This window comes from Parasteatoda tepidariorum, chromosome 7 (genome assembly GCF_982258835.1).
Source record: "Parasteatoda tepidariorum strain Cologne lab strain chromosome 7, Ptep-v5.0, whole genome shotgun sequence".
NCBI classification, from domain to species: Eukaryota; Metazoa; Arthropoda; class Arachnida; order Araneae; family Theridiidae; genus Parasteatoda; species Parasteatoda tepidariorum.
This window is the reverse complement of record NC_141761.1, coordinates 39,066,303-39,086,130: the sequence shown is the minus strand read 5'-3', so window position 1 is coordinate 39,086,130 and position 19,828 is coordinate 39,066,303. Positions and strand designations below refer to the sequence as shown.

The window sequence follows — 19,828 nt, the reverse complement described above, 5'->3', positions numbered from 1 at the left end:
TGAAATTTTGATTACTTATCGTTTTGGTGACTGTGCATTTATTATAAATCAGAACAATTTAAAATAAGCAAAAAGTAATTTTCTACACATTTATTATATAATCACCAACATGCGAAAATAACTTAAATATTTATCGATTTTAAATTCTATCTAAAAACAGTTTATGGATTAAAATCCTTATTAGATTCAAAAACTTTTATTGAAATTAAATAAAATTCAAAACAATGTATACATTTTCGCAAAGTCGCAAAATCATTGGTAAACTTATAAATCTTTCCTCAACTGAAACTTAAGATAATTATTTAGCTTTTTAAGCGTAAAAAACAATTACTGATATTTTTGTATTTTGAATTAAAAAAAACTTTTTTTTCTGTTTTAGTTATTCAGTTGAACCTTCAAAAATTGAAAAATCAAAGTAAGTAATTTTTTTTAAGTTTCATCTCTTAAAAATTTAAATTAAGGTTTAAAAGAGCACTATATTTCAATTTAAAGACATAATTTTAATTTTTAAAAGCATTTATTAAGTAAAGATGCTATTTTGAATTATAAAAAATATTTATTTAAATTCCAACAAAAGGAGGAACACTCTAAATTTTAACAGGAGTTCTCTACTTCGTTATGTTATATTCTAATGGAGTTCTTAAAATATTAAAGAGCAATAAAATAGATTTTAGTAGTATATATAACTATTTTATTCTTTTATCATTGTTTTATATAATTTTTCAGTTTGGCCTAAATTTTTTTGAGAAATTAATGGTTGATTAATCAAGATAATCTAATTTCCCATTAACACACGTAACAAAAGTTTGCATTTTTTTCTGTAAAAACTTTAGTAAGACAGAAAATTTAAAAAGTTTTTGTTTTATAAATTAAGAAGTCAAGATATTCAACTGAAATAATTCTCGAATTAAAACTGCCAATAGTTAAAATTTAAGAATTAATTTTAGTCAAGGTAACACACGTAACGAAAAGTTAAGTGTGTTACTGTTATGTGTGTTAGAGGTACTTATACACTTAATTTATTATTTATTTTCTATCAAAAATAGAAATCATGTTCATACATTTTTAATAACCACCGCTAAACTTCAATACCAAAAATAAGGAATTGTAAGATTGAGGATTTTTTTTTGTAAAATCAGGTCGGTATAAGCATTAATAAAAAAAACAGCATAATATTGGAAATTGTTTTCCTAAACTTCTATTTGTAATATGTTTATGTTTAAGTAGAGTATTTTGACTGCATTTGCTAAACTATTATAAAATGGATAAGTTTAAAATAGTGTCCTTATCTTGAGTTAAAAGAATAAGAGGCTGGAGAAAAAAAAGAAAAGAGCATAGAATTCTACACTTCAAAGGCAAAAAAATAAGGAAATAAAGTTAGACTTGAACTTTTAAAACAGATTGATAATGATGTAAGAGGTTCACCACTAAGTACTCGTATTTCAGAGGAACTTAATTATTAATAAATGAATTTTCTTCAGAAGTGAGATGGTTTATACTATATAGATTGAAGCAAGAGTTGGTTGTCTGGATTATTAAGGGGGAAAAGGGGCAATGAAACAAAAGAACTATCTAACAATGTTTCTAAGAGAACCTTTTACTGCTTTTTGTCTGTTGCATCCTGAACATTGTTAAATTTTCCAAATTTTGTGCTTTATGACCAAAACATGTATTGCTACTGTACCACTTAGAATCAATGCAAATATAATGAAATTTTTATTATTTTACTGGAAGGCTGGAAATATATGGTGATGGTAAAATTATTCATGTAAATGAAGTGACAGAAATCTTGGATCTAATTGTTGGAAGGGTGCTTGTAATACTTACAAAAATTTCTCATTATTTGTTATAGGTTTCTAACCATCTTTTATTATAGTTCGGTAATGATGGGAAAAAGATAACAATAGCTCACAATCAAAAAATATATGATGGCAAATGTGCAAGAAGAATGTCTTGAAATTACTCTTGAAAATCGGACTAACTTTCAGTAATACGTAAGGGTTAAAAGAATCCGAGGCGATACTTTCTAAAAGAACATATCTAGCATTAAAATCAGAGTAATTAAAGTTGACTTTGTTACGGCATATTATTTTGAATATCAAAACGAATTTCAATCAGCATTATGCTATCTGACCTCTTTTCCGTTATTCACAGAAGCTGTTTTCTTAGACGATACTTGTTTTTCATTTACAATATTATCCGATGCAAAAGACGACGGTAAAACAATGTCTGCACTTTTATTTTAAGACTATTTCAAAAGCTGTTCAAAATTATTCTACTTCAGGAGATGAGATTACAGAAACATTATATATTGATCAGCCAAGTTAAGTATGTAAAAATAAATATGGTTGAATTATTTCCTCTTTTGTCAATAAAAATATAAAAGAGAAATTCATTTGAAAATACTTTATCATATAACATGGCAGAAGTGCTTTGTATGAGGTAGGTATGTAGTACAAAATCTTCAGAGCGAAGCAAAAGGCAAAATCAATTTAACAATAGTGTTGTTATACAAGAAAAGTTGATTAGTTATACAGTGTTGTTTACAAAGCTAACCAATCAACTCATGCCCAATACAACAGTATTACATATTATCCGAAATGAAATAAAGATTTTAATTGAATCCAGTAAACAATCTAATTAAGCAATCCATTTCAACGGTAATACAAAGTATAAAATCTATGCACAAATATCTCGATACTTGAATAACATGCGTAGATGCATAGATTATGGCACACGAATAGTCAGTTTCTGTCCCCTCCTGATACGTTGTAATCAGTAGAGCTCCTATAACTGAAGACGAAATGTGCTCTACCTTGGCCACATTAATGACGCAATTGCACATGCTTGTAAACTTAAAATACAATATATGCAGAAAATTATTTTAAAAGATGCATATTTTATGTTTCCAGACAGAAATGATTTTGAGGAAATAGATGAGAAAATAATTTGCTACGTTTTACTCTCTAAAGCAGAAGAAAGAAGGGGTACAACTTTCATTCCAAGCCATTAACTATTTCATTTGCCAATTAAATTGTTTTTCTTCTGTTAATTTAAAATAAACAGATGTTTTACTGCAACATTTATAACTTTTCAGTTGAACTATTCACAGAGGGTAACACACGTAACGTTCAGTTAACACACGCAACGCACCAATTTCACCCAAATAAGAAAGTTTTTTCTGTTGAAAAAAAATTTTAAAAATCACTAAACATAGCTTTGATATCGTATCTCTCTATAAAAAATTATCTTAGTTTTACACATTTATACTTCACAGAATTATACGAATATATTTCAAATTCCAAATATCTAGCATTATAAAGGGTAACACACGTAACAAAAAATTCGCCCATAAAAAGAATAAATTTTTTCAATACCACGTGATTCAATAACGACCGGTATAAATAATGGAAAATTACTCAGCATAAAATCAGTTATCACAGTAGAATATTATAATTTTATGTATAGTATTTAATTAATAACGATGTTTTTAAAGTAGTTATTACTGTAAACATTACTGTATATCATATTTTTTTCTGTAACATGCTGCGGTAAAAAGAGAGTTTTAGCAAAATGTACCGTCTCCCTGAAGGCTAATACCCTTTACTGTAATTTAATCGAGATTTTTTTTACCGTGCATAAGGAATACGAAACATTCTCAACAGCACTTTTTTTACTGTCGAGAGATTTCTTTCCCTTTTAAAATTTTCTTTTGTTTAAAAACAGTTCCAAATTGTTCTCTGTACATATTATGTAAGCATTTGAATTTTACTGACAAAAATCTTAAAATCAAAGTCATTTATTAGATTTAATCGCATAAAAAATTCATTTTAATTAAAATTAAAAAATTTCAAAGGCCTTATAACCATCTATTTATGCATTGATCAATCAAAACCGATAACGTTTAGGAATGTTTTTATTTCAGACATGAAATTAAAACAAGGTGAATTACCAAATGAAAGTAAGTCATGAACATTTATAACTTATTTTAAGTTAATTTTTATAGGAAACTAAGTAACTCTTACTATAACTGTAATTCACGATAGAAAATCCACAGGTATTTAATATTTGTGGTTATTTTAATTTTTTACTTCTTTCAATTTTTAACTTCCTTCCTTTTTTTTATTATTTAAGAAGTATGTTTTTATTAACTATAAATTTTGAATGATAGATACAAAAAAACAATGTAGAGAGCCCCGGCCAGGTATCAAAATTCTGATTAAAATGCTTCTCTGAAGAAGGTAATTTTCGTTGAACCAATTTGCATTTCAACTTAAGCATTGCTTCAATTGGAATAATTTATGCTATAAAAATTATATTTGTTATAGTTAAATTAAACCGGACCTTAAATCAGAAAAATTTTATCTTTTCTTAATAATTCCAGTTATTGAATTGTATAATAAAACGATCAATAAGTAAATTTATGAAAAAGTTTTATTTTTCGTAATGCGTGAATTAAAATGTTTCGAAATAATTTACTTGGTTTCATTAAGAAGAAAAAAGGCTCGAAATGATTCTAAGATATTAAAATTTTACTCTTTTAAAAAATATAATTTGCGATTAAAAAATTTGTTATTGTAATTTTAACATGAGTAACTAATTTTTTCCCATAAGATTCTATATTATAGAATTAACTGATTAAATATTGATTACGTAAATAATTTTTTGCTATTAACCTCAAGAAATCCTTACGTTGTATCTTAAATACAATTTGTATAATTCTTTTTTAGCTATTCAGTTACATCTAAATGAGATTAAAAATCTAAGTAAGTGGATTTTTTAAGTCATTAAAATTTTATATTTGAAACCTAAGAAAATATTTTTGTATGAATTGAAATTATCATATATTCCTACATTGTTTTTCTGCTTTCAATTTTAAAGCTGATAAAGAAATTCAGAAAATGGAATTATTGAAAAATATTACAATAGGTAAGTCATTAGATTACTCGCAAATATAAATAGAAACTTCCCAAAAATATTTTTCATAATTTTTCTACATAATCGCTTGAAATGTTTCTAACGTCTAAAAAATAGAAACGCAAAAATTTTTTTAATACAATGAATATAATGCAACGAACTAATTTTCCTACTCCTTTTATAAAATAGAAATCGTTGTAGAGCTTATCTTTATATTTAAATAAAAAGAAAACATTAAAAATAAAATTTATAATTTATAAAGAGAATTTCATGAAATATGATAATTGCAAACTGCTTATTGTCAATCAAATTACTTTAATTACTTCTCCGAGTATAAATTGTTCCTAGTGCAAAATAGTGTATCGTGAAGGATTTATTTTTAAATTTAATTTGCACTTTTTTGTATAAATAATTTATAAATATTTTTTATAGTATTTTTTTTCCTGTAGTAACTTTACTACCTCCTTTTGTGATCATTAATTTTAACTTATTCGCATTTTTTAATTGTTGTTATTTGTATTTCAGCTATGAAATTACAAAGAAAAGAATTACCAAAGGAAAGTAAGTTATAAAAATTGCAAATAAAGTTTTAGTATTAAAATTTTATCTTTTAATGCTTATGTGTGCAGAAAATTTAGCGGAATATTTTCAAAACAATTATAATTCTGTAGCAAAAATATTGTTATTTTTGACAGTTAATAAACAATTTAGAATCTGAAATTTTAAGGAATCAGAAAATCTCTAAGCGTTTTACTTATATTTCAGTACTAATACTCTTTAAAGGAAATTTAATTCGTAAATATTAATCAAAAATCAATTTTCCAATTCTTAAAACAACTTAAAAGATATTTTCTCAACTAGTTCCTGCTAAATAAATCAATTTAGCATATAGCTTAATGTATGGAAAATTTAAATAATTGGAGAAAATAACAATTATTGATATTCTTTTTTAAAATCGGTGCATTTCTTTTTCAGCTATTCAATTGCATCTGAACGAAATTCTAAATATGAGTAAGTACGTTTGTCATTTAATTTAACATGCAATGTTAAAAATGTGCAAAACAGAAACTTTTTCAAAAATCGAAAATTAATTGTTGTTGTATTTTCTTTCAATTTAAAGTGAAAGACGAAATGCCGAAAATGGAACCTTTGAAAAATATCTCCTTAGGTATATCTTTTCATTTGATATCAATCTATACTTATGGTTTTCATGAAAAAAATATCCCATAATGTGCAACGTCCTTTGAATAGAAATTAAGTCTATGGGTGTCAATTGTTTAACCCAAAACTAAAAGAAAAAAAACTGTATTGAAATTTTAAACGTCAATGTTTTATCATTTTCTATTTATGGAGTTCCCTTTTATCTGTTAAATGTAACACAACTGGCATCTCTCAAGATATAAAGATTTTTTTTAACTTTAAGAATTTCTAATGATTAAGAATTAGATTTCCTGGGCATCAGAATGTTTTTATCAGAAAAAGTAACTTATTGCAACAATTAAAAACTTATTATTACAGAGAAATAAGTTATAAGGAATAAAATTCTTTAACGAAATAAACGTAGTGTAAGATGTCACTAACAGAACAAAACACACATTTCCCAAGTAGCTATTAAGCATCTGCTGCAATGAAATCAATAACAAAAATTAATATATCTTATAAGAGCATGCTTGTAGGCATACAATATCGGTTATGCATAATTCCGCAACCAAGAAATAATAATTAAATAAAGAAAAGGGGAAACAGAGTGGAAATAAGAATATAGTAACAACAATACCCCATCTTTGTGCTTATTCAGCAAAATGTATGCGTTCCGAAAATTGAAATTTAATGAAAATAAATATTACTCTATCATACAGAAAGTATAAAATAAAAAAATGATAATTTACAGCCAATATTATGATCAAGACTGTCTATGTGCTTGTTCCTGGTATGAAAGATAAATATTTTAAATTGGAAAATTTATAATCACCATCTATACTTAAGACCACTATGGCAAGTGGAAAAATTAATTATCGTTATTAAATCTTGTTTTTAGAAACTCAGATTAGCCATAAAAACAATTGTTCGTTTTTATGATTCCCAGGATTATGAATCTTCAGGATATTTAAAATAAAGCCGGGGAAGCTTTCCTTAATGATGACATTCTTTCAGATGTCTTCAAAGTGAGAGTAATTCTTTGAAAGATAGTCAGTGCATCCTTGTATTGTTTCAATTCAATGACCAAACTATAATAGAGTATTCTCAGTCCTTTTATTTAAAAATACTTCGCAAGTTTATCACAGATATAATTGAAAACAGCTTCGTTGGTGGCAAAAACTAACAAATCTTCAACATAAACAAAAATAATTTCCACAGTACCTTCATTTAATCTACATTGTCAAAATCTTATTATTGGATCATTCTCTTAGTCATCATCTTTAAGATTATTCTGTGAAAGATCATTCCTTTAGATTCGAGATTAAATCAGGTAAAAGAATAAGATATTATTGAGGAATATACATGTATATAGATAGCGTGTAAAAGTTTAAACGTACACAAACAGAGAAAATTAATTAAGTAACACGGAATAAAGTGGGAAAATAAACCTTCTATTAGTACAATTTCTCACAAAATAAAATTTATATGGAGAATCAGCACTTACAAACTTATCTTCTTCTGTAAGCATCTGGATTGTTGGAGTATCATATTAGCTTGGAACTCACCAACAGAATTTAAATATGTAATACTACGTTTTAACTAGACAAATGAAAATGAAATAATGTCTACTCTATGTTTTAATATGTTTTAAACTTTTAAAGGCTTAATTATGTCACCTACGTTTCAGCTTTCGGATCCCAAAATAAAGAACTACCCAAGGAGAGTAAGTTATTAATATTTTATATAACATTTAGATAATAGCTTTAGGGCAATATATATAGATGACTTATAAAATTAATTTCAATATTTTAATCTTTAGGTGAGATAAACTTGCTTAAAAATATTATAGTTATATTGAACCACATTTTTAAATGCCTTATATACCATATTTAGAGAACTATGGTTTATCAATTGCTTACTGCTTCTGAACGAGCATTAATGTCCTTATTATTTTATGATATTAAACAGAAAAAAAAAGAAAATATTTCTACTTGTGAAATTTCTTGTATAACATATAATATATGAATCTTCATAAATTAATATATTCCTAGAGCTTTTATAAATAAATCTTCTAGTAATGTTGCCTCTCCTCGTTGTTATTCACCAACCTCTGAAGTGCTTCCGTAGTTCATTTCGGATCGTTTTGTGATCCACACTTTTTTACTTCTACATAAAATTACGGATAAATTACTGGCACTCTGAATGCAGGATTCGTAAAATAGATTTTTCCGTGAAATCCATTATTACCAGTATATTTATATTTATCGTATAGTAATATTTATCGTAATATTTATTTAATTCAAATTATTTATATTATAAATTACGGTGCATCGTATAGTCTGTTTATATATATATATATATATATATATATATATATATATATATATATATATATATATATATATGTGCAGAACTGAGTAAAGAAGAACGTAGTCATTATTTAAAGATCGAAGATCGAATTTAAATCCAGAAAGATTACCTTAACTTTAAATAATATCATGCTGATGTTTGCCACAACTGAAACATGGATTATTTCATTACCTACCATTTCCACAAACAAAAGAAAAATAAATTTAAAAAAAAGAATAAAATTCAACCTTTTTTACAACATTATATTTTAGAGCTATAATATAGATAATCATTATATAAATAATTGAACTTTTAAAGCATAATTTATAATCGTCTGTTTCTTAATCACAAGTCTTGTTTATCTTTCAGCTATTCAGTTACACCTAATGAAAATTAACAATTTAAGTAAGTGCTATTATTAAGCACAATTTAAATATTACTTTAATAACTGTCCAGAAATCATTAACAAATTTCCTTTTGCTTTTAAGTGGAAAACGAAATTGAGAAGAAGAAGTTATTGAAAAATATTGAAAAAGGTACCTCTTAGTTTTCTACTCTAGACTTTATTAAGTGCACAAATTAACTTAGAATTAAGAGTTATGAATTCATTACCATAGATATTTATATGGCTAGAGTAGTTATGTTTAATTAAATGTTGTGTAAAGAAAAATATTTTTTTTATTTATCTTAATTTAGGGGTTTTAAAATAATTTAAATGTTAAGATTTACAGCAAAATTGAGTTTTTTCATTTTAAACTTATTAATACTATCTAAAATTTTAAAATTCCTTTAATTTATTTATTAAAATAAAATGCTTGAAAAAATTTATCTGATGAAGCAAACTAGAAATTAATTTTAAAAACATGTAAATCTCTAAATGAATTATAGGATTTATATTGCGAATTTTCTCATTGCTGAAAAATTGATAACTAAAATTAGAATAAGTGACTCTACATTTTCGAAAAGATTTCTTAAAAATTTAGGAATAATTTAAGCTTTTTTAAAAAACAATTTTTGCAAAAGCATGCTTGAAAATTTGCATTTAATATTAATTGTGTTTCAGCTATGGAATGGCAACGAGATGGTTTGTTGAAAGAGAGTAAGTTACAAAAATTTGATAAAAACATATAGATATAGAATAACCAGGTAATTTTCCTTGTTAATCTAAGCAAACGTTCGGTAGCCTACATAAAATCATGCTTACTGATTTTTAAAATGTATCAACAATGGTGTTGGAAAACCGTGTTAGGTAGAATGTTATTAAAATCAGATTAACAGCTAAGAATTATATTTCATAGAAAGGAATTATCCTATGCAATGCTTAAAAGGAATTAAATTACTCTAAAGAGAATTTTATGGGAATTGAAGCTTAGAGAAATTTTTTCTCAATAACGTATTTAGTTAATTTTTCGTTTTAAAAGTGTATTTTGAACAATTGAATTTGGTTGTCTTGGTAGTAAATTAATTTGAAAAACTTTATTATTATTTTTTCAATTAAATTCCCTGTTCCTTTTACAAATCTTTTAGTTGATAACGATTTAATCATGCATTAGAAATCAATTCAAAACTTTGTTAATTTTTGACCGTTAGAAAACCATTTGAAAATTTGAGGGAAGAAATCATACTTGAGGAACTTTTAAGCATTTTTCACACATAGGTATTTAAATGTATCATAAAATATAAGACATCATTAACATCAAAATGGCTTTCTTGAAAAGATAAAAGATAGTTTAGTTAATAATAAGTTAAGGAAAATTATGTTTCACAACTTTTAATCTTTCAACGTGAGTTTTTCTATTTAATTTTCTTAAATCTTCATAGGGAATTATGTAGTAACAGGAAACTTAGATATATATTTCGAAAAACGTGGTACAGAAAAAAACATTAACTCATCCGAATAATTTCTATTTTTTGTTATTTAAGGTTCCAGTGCTTAAAAACAAGAACCACACAAAATTTTTCAAGAGTTCTTTTTTTGTGGTCAATGTAATTTATTAAACTATTAAATAGTATACAGTTATTTTGCTCTCGTAACCGACATTGTTTTAATGTTAAGTTCTGACTTTAAGTAATTATAATAATAGCGCTACTTTATTTGATGTAAAACAGCTAAATTAAAAGAAAATAATTTAGTTCTCTTCATCATTGATCTTTTTTAGCCATTCAATTGCACCTAGATGAAATAAAAAATCTTAGTAAGTATGAACCATAGTAATAAGTTGCTTAATTTCAGAAATTAATATACGATTAATTTTCTACCTGAATTCCTTCTGTAATCTTATTTTTTTATTTATTTACTTATTCATTCTTTTTTTTGCTGTTCAAAGCGGAAACTAAAATTTCGAAAATGGAGTCGTTAAAAAATATTGCAGAAGGTAAGTCTTAGTTTCAGGAAATTATTTTAGAAATTTAAATAAAATATTTCTTTGATCTTTTTTATGAATAGTTTTTTTGATCATTTCAAATATTTTGGTACAAAAAATTTTAAAATTATCTTTTAACCAAATTAAAAGAAGAATAAAGACACAAGTTATGAGATATTACTGAGCATTCGTAAATAATTTGTACTCTAGTTAAAACAGTATTTTATGTTTTATATTTACTGTGATAACAATGTTTACTGTGGTTTCAGAGAAATTTTACTGGTTGCACTATTATACAAAAATTCATTTAAATTTATTGGAAAAATCTAAATTTAAATTTTTTATCAGATGATGAAAAATAAACATACTTCATACTATGTTAACTATTTTTCAGATAAGCATTTACAACAAAAATTACCAACTGAAAGTAAGTAATAAATATTTATAACTACTTTCAAGGGAATTGTTTTAAAATAACTTTATTAGTTTAACAAGTAAACAATTTTTTAAAACTTTAGAAAACAAACTAACAATTTTCGAAAACTTTAGATATTAAACTTGATAAAAAACAGAAAATAGGATTAAGAGAAATTAAAGACACGCTGTTCACCTTAAATTTACGGTAAATAACTGGCACCAGTCTGCCCATCCAATTGACCGTAAGGAACTCTTTCTACTTTTACAGTTTCGAAACCGTTGACATCTAGTATGATTAAAAAATTATATGGTTTTCAACCATTTACAACTAGCATGGTATATAAACCGTATTTAACTTCATATTTGAGATTGATTAGATTGAGTTCTATAAAATGAGTGGAGGATCGTCATTTAATTAGCTCATTTGTTTGATTCATCCATCGTAAGAGAGGGGATATACTAGGCTTTTTTGTGATAAGCAGCCTTCTTATCTACTGCATGACTGAATGAGAGAATCGAACTTTAAACGTTTAGGATCCTATACGGGAGAGTACAGGAATTTGGAATCTCTTCATGTGTTGAGTGGAATGGAGGAAATATTTTGGTGTCAACGCAGGGACTCGAACCCCGTTCTGTCGGTACGATGATTTACAGATTAGCCCTCTCGACTATAATATGAGCTCAGGTGCAAGGAACTAAGTGACTTCAAAAGGTGGGCCTAGTTGGTAGAATAAAATTCTGGTTGTTAAAGCGTATTAGGCTGAATGATTACCGTATTAAGTAAAATGGCTTTCGTACAGTTAGCAGTTTGAATACCATATTGTTTATGGTTATTTGACTCTTTCGTTTCATGGTAAAATAACAATGAAATAAATTGTTATTTAACTAGTTTTTAAAGCAAATTACAAACTGTAAATATTCTATTTTTGTAATGCAAATATTTTTCTGTTTTGCAAAATACAGTGATTGAATTTATTAGGTTAAAAATTTCGCAAAACATTTTAAAATTTCAAAAAAAGTTTAAATTTCTTTTATCAAATTTCATTTGAAAATAGTGATACTTTGCTGTAATTTCAGCATTAGTTAATCAAAAATTTTGTATATGAATAATTAATTCAATGGTAATAATTTTTTTTTCAAATTGAGAACAACTGTAGAGATTACATGGATTTTAAGTTGTAAAAATGTAACAACAATAATTTTTATTAACAATATTGGACATGTTACTCAGTCCTAAATTTTTTAAATGTAAAATGAAATACGATAATATATTTATACTTTCCTGTGCATAAGAAAAGGGTTATTTAATACAAGTAATACACACCAAAATACTACTTTTTGATTTAAATACTTTTTACTGTGAAATACTAATGCAACTTTTTGTGAAATTTTTAAACTGAGCTATTTTATACTATTTAATAATTGTTTAAAATAAAAATAAGAGATTTTTATGCTGAGTATAAATTTTTAGATGAACATAATAAAATGTTCAGATTTTTTTTCATGCTGAAATATATAAGTTTGAAATAATGGAGGCAAACAAAACTGAAGTAAATTATTTTTCTCAAGAAAAGGACTTGTACGAAAAGGAAGAAATAATAATATTGTAAGTTTGCTCTTCTCTCCGAGTTGAGAGAAATTAAAAATATCCTGGTCACGGCACCAGTTTTATAATGATGAAAGCTTTGCTGCTTCCTTCATTAGGCGTGGTTAATGTATAGTGGAATTATGAATGTTCATTTTGGCCTATATTGAATGAATAAAAACAATAACGTTTCCAGGAAATGATGTACAAATCGTTGAATGTAAATTTAGATTTTATTAAGCATAATTTTGTAAATTATGAAATGGCCATTTCTTCAAAAAATAAGAAATCCCTTAAAGGGATGAAATAAGAATACTCTCTATTGAGAGATCATAAAGCCAGAACATTTCTGACCGTTAGAAAATTAAGACTGGGAGGCCCAAAGGCCCCCAGCCTCCACCAATTTGAAATTAAAAGTGAATATATTTATTCTCAACGGACAGAGAAAGAGTATGGGTAGGAGATCCAAAATTTGGCGATTTATCATAATATATCATAGCCAAAAACAAAGCCAACTAGCATGTCCACATGGGTTAAAAAGAACACCTTGGCGATCACGAGTCGCCAACAAAATTATGAGAATTATTACAACCATGCAACCGAAACATTTAGCCGTTGGAAAATTAGAATAAAAAGTTATAAATAGATTTTTGTTTTCGATTAAAGGCGACAGTGAATATATAAGTCTGCATTAGTAATGAAATAAAAAGAAAGTATCCGTTACATTGATCTGGAAGAGAAGAAATAAATATTTTATGTTCATTTAAAAGATTAAGTTTTTGATTGATTTTTAAATGTAATTCTATTAATAAAAAAATCAGCTTAAGTAATCAAAGATATTTTAAAAGATAGGAAATAAATATGTGTATGCCAATTCTGGCATCACAAGCGTGTAAATAACTTATTAATTAGAGATTATTGTACAACATTTAAGTTATATACATTGTAAAATCCATGTATTGTCTCTGCAGTATTATAACTACAATTCTTTTCTTTTAGCTGTGCAGTTGCATCTGGAGGAAATTAAAAATCTAAGTATGTTTACTTTGAAATTATCTCTCCTACAAACATAAATAATTATTTTTGCCGTAATTAAAATTATCTAAAAAGTCTACATTAATTTTCCTTTTCCAATTTACAGCAGAAAGAGAAGTTCAGAAAATGGAATTGTTGAAAAATATTGCAACTGGTATGTGTTTTTTTAATCAAGAAAACTTAAAAAAGATTCATTAAAATCTTTTGATTATTTTTACGTATATTTTTTTAAATGTTTCTAGCTTTTTTTGGATTTAAAAAATAGTTAAAAGTATGAAAAATATATTTACAAATACAAAGCATTTGTAAATATATTTAAAAGCAGCGAAGTAGTGAATTTTATTCAAAGACTTAATTTTCTATTTTTGTTTATAAAGCACCTATATCATTGTGGAACATTGTAATATTTATCATATTGTAATGTAGGATATTGTAGTGAAAAAAAATAAAACTAAATTGAATAAATATTTTAATGGAAAAAAGTATTTTTTATTCTCAGGAAATATGATGAGCGTTAAATTTTTTAATTAACAGTTATTTTTAGAAAGGAATTTTTTCTATATCAACGTTGTCCAAGAAATGCATTTAAAAAGCAAGAAAATTCTGAAATGTAAGAAATTATGACAACGACAAAAATGATAATTCAATATTTGCTTTCTGAAAATGAATTTTATTCATCTTAAAATATAATTCATTCAAATAAATAAAGGTTTAAATACTCAGAGTTACTCAAAAAGTATTTTAGCTTTCTTTTTATGTGTTTATTTAAGTTTTCGGTTTATTTTCGGCAAAATCGATTTAATTTTGCCTTTGCCAGTCAGTTAATCTTAATGTTGATGTTGTGGAACCATTTTTCAGCAACTTTTTTTTTGCGATAAATGAAAATTTATGAAAATGTATTTTCAAAATATTTCGTTTGTAGAAATAAATATATTATTTCTCCTTTTTATCTGGAGACAATACACATTATTTTTGGTGAATTGTATTTTATGGACAAACTTCATTTTAAATTCAATCAAAACTAATATTTTAGAATCAAAACAATTAAATTATTATAATAAAGTTATTTCAATTATTTCGAAAATCTAAGTTCAGTCAAGACAAGTAAATATATAATGTGCTGTATTGCATTGTTTTTTATATAAACCGCTTAAAAAAATCACTTTAATCACTAAATCACTTCAAAAAGTAAATCATTTAAAATAATTCAGTTTTAAATATTATCTTGCGTATTTCAGCAATGGAATTACAGCGGAAAGAATTACCAAAGGAGAGTAAGTTATATTTGTTTAAATATTGTTTATATAAAACAAATGTTCTGATAATAGTTATAAGCAATATCAAAAATACCAGTATCGGCAATAGTAATTATTTTTTAAAAGAACAAAAAAAAATTACTTAGAAGTTAATTCAATGCCCTTTTTATTTCTCTCGCCCTTAAACAAGTTAAAAATAAAAATTCCTTTATGACGAAAATCGCTATAAACTTTTGACCTCTTGGTAGAAATAGAATTAAAACATGTATCAAACTTATTTTCTCCTCTACTTAAACATTCGTTAAGCGTGCCAAAGTACTGAAATATGTATCTTAAGACATTTGTATAACGAATTTTAAAAAATTTTCATTTAGGTATTCTTCTAAAATCTTTCTTAAAAATCTTTTAAAAAAACGTCTACAACAAAATTTAAATTTTTGGTAAACGTCTAAGCAAAATATGTTTCTATTAAAGTTTACAAAGCGTCAAATTGAATTTACTGAGATAAATTTAGTTAAAGTAAGGATAAAGTACAGATTAAGTTAAGATAAATGTTACGATTAAATCATTACTATATTTCTTTTGAATATAATACTATCATAAATGGAGGATAATAATCTACGCATTTTTCTAGTTACCTTACATGTAACTAGTTATGTCCTAAGAGTTTTATGATGCTGAACAGAAAGAAAATTACAAATTTTCCCGAGTGCAATTTTTTATTTAATATATCATGTGCAAATCGCAAATAATTTAATGCAACAAAATACAACGTAATTAAACTTTCGAAATTAGTGTATCATATTTTTTTTTCTAAATTGCAAGTAATGTGTTTCCCTTTTAGCTATTCAGTTACACTTAATGAAAATGGAAAATAATAGTAAGTGCAATTTCGTATTAAATTAAACGTATCACTTACACACCAAAATAGAATTTTATGTTACAAGTTATACTATTTCGGAATTATTCATATTTTTATTTATTTTTAATTCAAGCTGAAAATGAAATTGTGAAAATGGAATTGTTGAAAAACATTGATAAAGGTAAATCTAGATTTTTTTTCTAGTTATGCTGATTTGAATATCGAAAAGTTCAGAACAATATATTACAATGTTTTCAAGAATATTTGGAATAAACAAACAGGACTTATTTTTCAAAAACTTATGATGCAAAAGATGTGCTTTCAAAAAATCTTTACTAGTTGTATATTCTTCATATTAATTGTCTAAAAAGGTTTAACATTGTAGCAAAAACTATTTCTCCGGTGAAAATGGACCCAAGTATAACATTTTATGCCTCTAAATGAAATTAATTTCTCAATAAAGAGAAGAATTTATGAATATTTTCATTTCCTAGCTTAATTCTTATGCTGATATTAGTTTTCCTTGAAATTACTCAAGTTATTTTTACCTGTTGAATCAATGGTGACAAAAAAAATATTGACTTATATAAAGTTGAATTTAATATAAAGAATTATTAATAGTTTTTTTATATATTTCAGCTTTGAAACTACAAAAAGATGATTTACCAAAAGAGAGTAAGTAATAGACAAAACAATTTTTCATATAGTAGTTTTAAGCTAAGCTAATTGAATTCTATAAAAACTTTATTTAAGCGTTTTAATTAATACGAAAATGTGCGACTTGTATTAAGTTTGAATTGAAACTACACTCAATTAGCACTGCTTAATTTACATTCTGATTTAAGCTTCTAAATTGATACTTAAATTAGAAGTAATTCATATCACTTCCAAATCCAGTATTAGTTTTACCGGACTATCGGTAAATTATTTCAACGTTAGGTCAGTCAAATGATTGTTTAAATTTGAGGTTGGTATGTACATTATTTACGTCGAACTAGAGAGGGAAAATAGGCTAATAGCAATACATCCTTGAGGATTATCCGAAGACAAGCCATTACAATTTTTTAAGGCTACTTCCTAAATATTTACTTAGATCTGAAAGGGATGGAAATTTTCTTCAGGTCACTGTAGACATGGAATTGCTCAGTGACTGACCACAGGATTTTCGATCTCACAGATTTTACGCTCACATATATCGTACGTACTCGGAGGGTCTTAATGGAGTCGAAGGTCGATCCCCGTATCCTACCGACTGGAATTTTCTGGTTCGTCCACTGGGCTTCCACGTTCCGTTTAAATTTTAGAGGAACAAATATAGAGAAAAGTAAAAGATTAAAAATTTACATATTTCCCTTGAAATTGAATAAACGAGGTGTTGGAGCATTGGTGAATGCCAACTAACTAATTTGAAATGTAAATGATAATACGAATATTCTAAAATAATTATAAAAGATAACTCATATAACTTAATTCGTCTATTTCTCATATAGTTATTCAAGTGCACCTAAATGGAATGGAGAATCTAAGTAAGTATTCTTTGGTAATCAATTAAGCATGTATCCTACTCCATCACCACTGAAAAATCACCAAGAAAAAAAAAACGAAAAAATAAAATCTGAAAGTCCAAAATTAATGTTTAATTTTCTAATTATAGTGGAAAATGAAATTGATCAAATGAAATTGTTGAAAAAAATTGAAAAAGGTAAGTTTGAATTTTTTTGGTAATACATTTGATAACTCTCTTCTATGAATTGTATCTTAATTATTTTTGATGCTACAATTTGCAATTTTTTTAGGAATTCTTTGAATAAAAAGATTAGTGTTAATTATCGAAAAAGTTTTCAAAAACATTTGATGATAAAAGCTGTATTTTTACAAGATCTTTGCCTGTTGTGTCTTTTTAACAATAAATCTAACGATTCAACACAAAATATTCCTTCGTTTTTAAAAAAACGATGTGTTATATAAATTGCTCGCTTTTGTGAGATTAGAAGAAAAAAACTGTATAAAAGTAGTCTACGTAAAACGCAATAAGTTTTAGAGTAATATTAATCTCTTGATAAGAACAATAATTCATGAAGAGCACTATAATGTTTTAGGGTCAAGGAATTTGTTATAAACAAATATTTAATTTAGAAACGTAAACGTATGTTCGAATGTCCACAAGACCTCAAATGAGTAATTTCTCAAGAGTTAATTACATAATTTTTTCTATAATTAAAAATATATTTAAGCCTGGCAGAACAAGGGAAATGAAACAATGTTGAGTTGCACTACATAACAATTTTAGATGAAAAATGTTTAGTGACTTTTTCCAATTTATATTTCAGCTTTGCAGCTTCAAAGAGAGGATTTACCTCAAGAGAGTAAGTATTAAACTTTTAAATAATCGTAAGTAATAGTAAGTAAGTAATAGCAATTTAAGTAACAGAAACTTATAACTAATTTTTAAATAATAGATTATGTTAACTAAGTTAAATGTCATAAAAACTTTATCTACAATTGTTGATTCATATGGAATCCTGTTGTTTTTTCTATTTCTAAACTGAATCTACCCTCAATTACAACTGCTAATTTATGTTTCACTTCAAAATTTTAGGTAATATTTTATAAAATAATAATAATTTATCTCGTCATGAAACCCGATATAAGTTTTATCACTAAATAAATATAATTACAAAATTAACAAATAAAATTTATATTTTTTTAAGAAAATTTGTGGTTATGATTATATAAATATTATATAATATGATAAAATATTTTCTGTTTTGAATAAAAATACCTAAACAGGAAAACTCCATTTCATACAGATAAATAAAGAAAGGTCTAAAGGATCAGCCCAGAAATAATTTTAAAAAAAAGGGGAAAAAACATGCACAAACTTTTTTTCTTTCATTTCTGAATTTTTTGTGTTAAATTATATTACTTGTATTTAGCGTTTACTTATTCTTATCCTTGAAAACTGCTTAAAAAATTTAAAAATGCCAATTTATTGAAAAACAAATTTTCCTATGATCGTTTAAAATTTTTTCGATTACACATTTCTAATTATGATGAGTTTGAAAACAATAATCAATACATCTTTATTTAAAATATTAATACTTGTTACGTTAAATGCTTTTTATCTATAAAATATCAATTTGATTGCTTACAACTAACTATAAAAAAGTCATTAAATTTATTTTTTTTACTCTTGTAGCTGTAGAATTGCACCTAAATAAAATGAGTAATCTACGTAGGTATACTTTTGTAATGTGTATCTTTCTCACCTAAATTGTAAAAAACCAACTAAATATGTTTTAAATATTCTGAACAATGTTTTACTTTTCTTATGTCAAGTTGAAAATGAAATTCAGAAAATGAACCTATTGAAAAGTATCACGAAAGGTAAGTATTTGTTTACTGAAGCAAAATTCCTGACCTTTTACATATCATTTAGATAACTGTGTGAAATATGTTTAAGATTTTTGTAAATGTATGAACTTGAGCAAAATTACAAGTGTTTACTAGTTAATAGAGAAATAAAAAAATCCTGTAAAAAAACAGCTAAAAACTACAATTTCAAAGAAAAGTTGCGCTAGAAATCAGAAACTCCACAAGAAAATTTAAAACAATATCAAATTTTTAAAAAAAAATTAAAATTATGATAAAGAAATGAAATTTATAATACAATGACAACTGACGCTGACATCATCTCGGAAGTCTTGTCATCATCATACTTGTCTCGGAAGTCATAAAAATACAATACCTTTTCTATCGAGAGAGCACGATAAAATGTCTAAAATTTGCTCTCTCTCTCTCTGTACTCCAAAGGTTTTGCAAGAAGACCAGGAAGAGAGAAAAAGAGAATACAAAATACAAAAAAAAGTAAAATACCTAAACTAATAACAACAGGAAAAATAAA

At 25.5% G+C, this 19,828-nt stretch overlaps 1 protein-coding gene across 1 annotated transcript in view; it reads left to right on the top strand.

The window, feature by feature from the left end:
• LOC107447044 (uncharacterized) overlaps nucleotides 1–19,828 on the top strand; it is a 210,312-nt gene that overhangs the window by 133,503 nt on the left and 56,981 nt on the right. Inside the window, exons 113-137 of the mRNA XM_087167704.1 lie at nucleotides 380–415; nucleotides 3,926–3,961; nucleotides 4,731–4,766; nucleotides 4,882–4,929; nucleotides 5,443–5,478; nucleotides 5,893–5,928; nucleotides 6,038–6,085; nucleotides 7,745–7,780; nucleotides 8,776–8,811; nucleotides 8,895–8,942; nucleotides 9,470–9,505; nucleotides 10,566–10,601; nucleotides 10,734–10,781; nucleotides 11,164–11,196; nucleotides 13,771–13,806; nucleotides 13,913–13,960; nucleotides 15,045–15,080; nucleotides 15,907–15,942; nucleotides 16,058–16,105; nucleotides 16,564–16,599; nucleotides 17,415–17,450; nucleotides 17,579–17,626; nucleotides 18,255–18,290; nucleotides 19,124–19,159; nucleotides 19,264–19,311. Coding sequence (XP_087023830.1) covers nucleotides 380–415; nucleotides 3,926–3,961; nucleotides 4,731–4,766; nucleotides 4,882–4,929; nucleotides 5,443–5,478; nucleotides 5,893–5,928; nucleotides 6,038–6,085; nucleotides 7,745–7,780; nucleotides 8,776–8,811; nucleotides 8,895–8,942; nucleotides 9,470–9,505; nucleotides 10,566–10,601; nucleotides 10,734–10,781; nucleotides 11,164–11,196; nucleotides 13,771–13,806; nucleotides 13,913–13,960; nucleotides 15,045–15,080; nucleotides 15,907–15,942; nucleotides 16,058–16,105; nucleotides 16,564–16,599; nucleotides 17,415–17,450; nucleotides 17,579–17,626; nucleotides 18,255–18,290; nucleotides 19,124–19,159; nucleotides 19,264–19,311 — 993 coding nt within the window. The remainder of the gene's footprint in view (nucleotides 1–379; nucleotides 416–3,925; nucleotides 3,962–4,730; nucleotides 4,767–4,881; nucleotides 4,930–5,442; nucleotides 5,479–5,892; nucleotides 5,929–6,037; nucleotides 6,086–7,744; nucleotides 7,781–8,775; nucleotides 8,812–8,894; nucleotides 8,943–9,469; nucleotides 9,506–10,565; nucleotides 10,602–10,733; nucleotides 10,782–11,163; nucleotides 11,197–13,770; nucleotides 13,807–13,912; nucleotides 13,961–15,044; nucleotides 15,081–15,906; nucleotides 15,943–16,057; nucleotides 16,106–16,563; nucleotides 16,600–17,414; nucleotides 17,451–17,578; nucleotides 17,627–18,254; nucleotides 18,291–19,123; nucleotides 19,160–19,263; nucleotides 19,312–19,828) is intronic.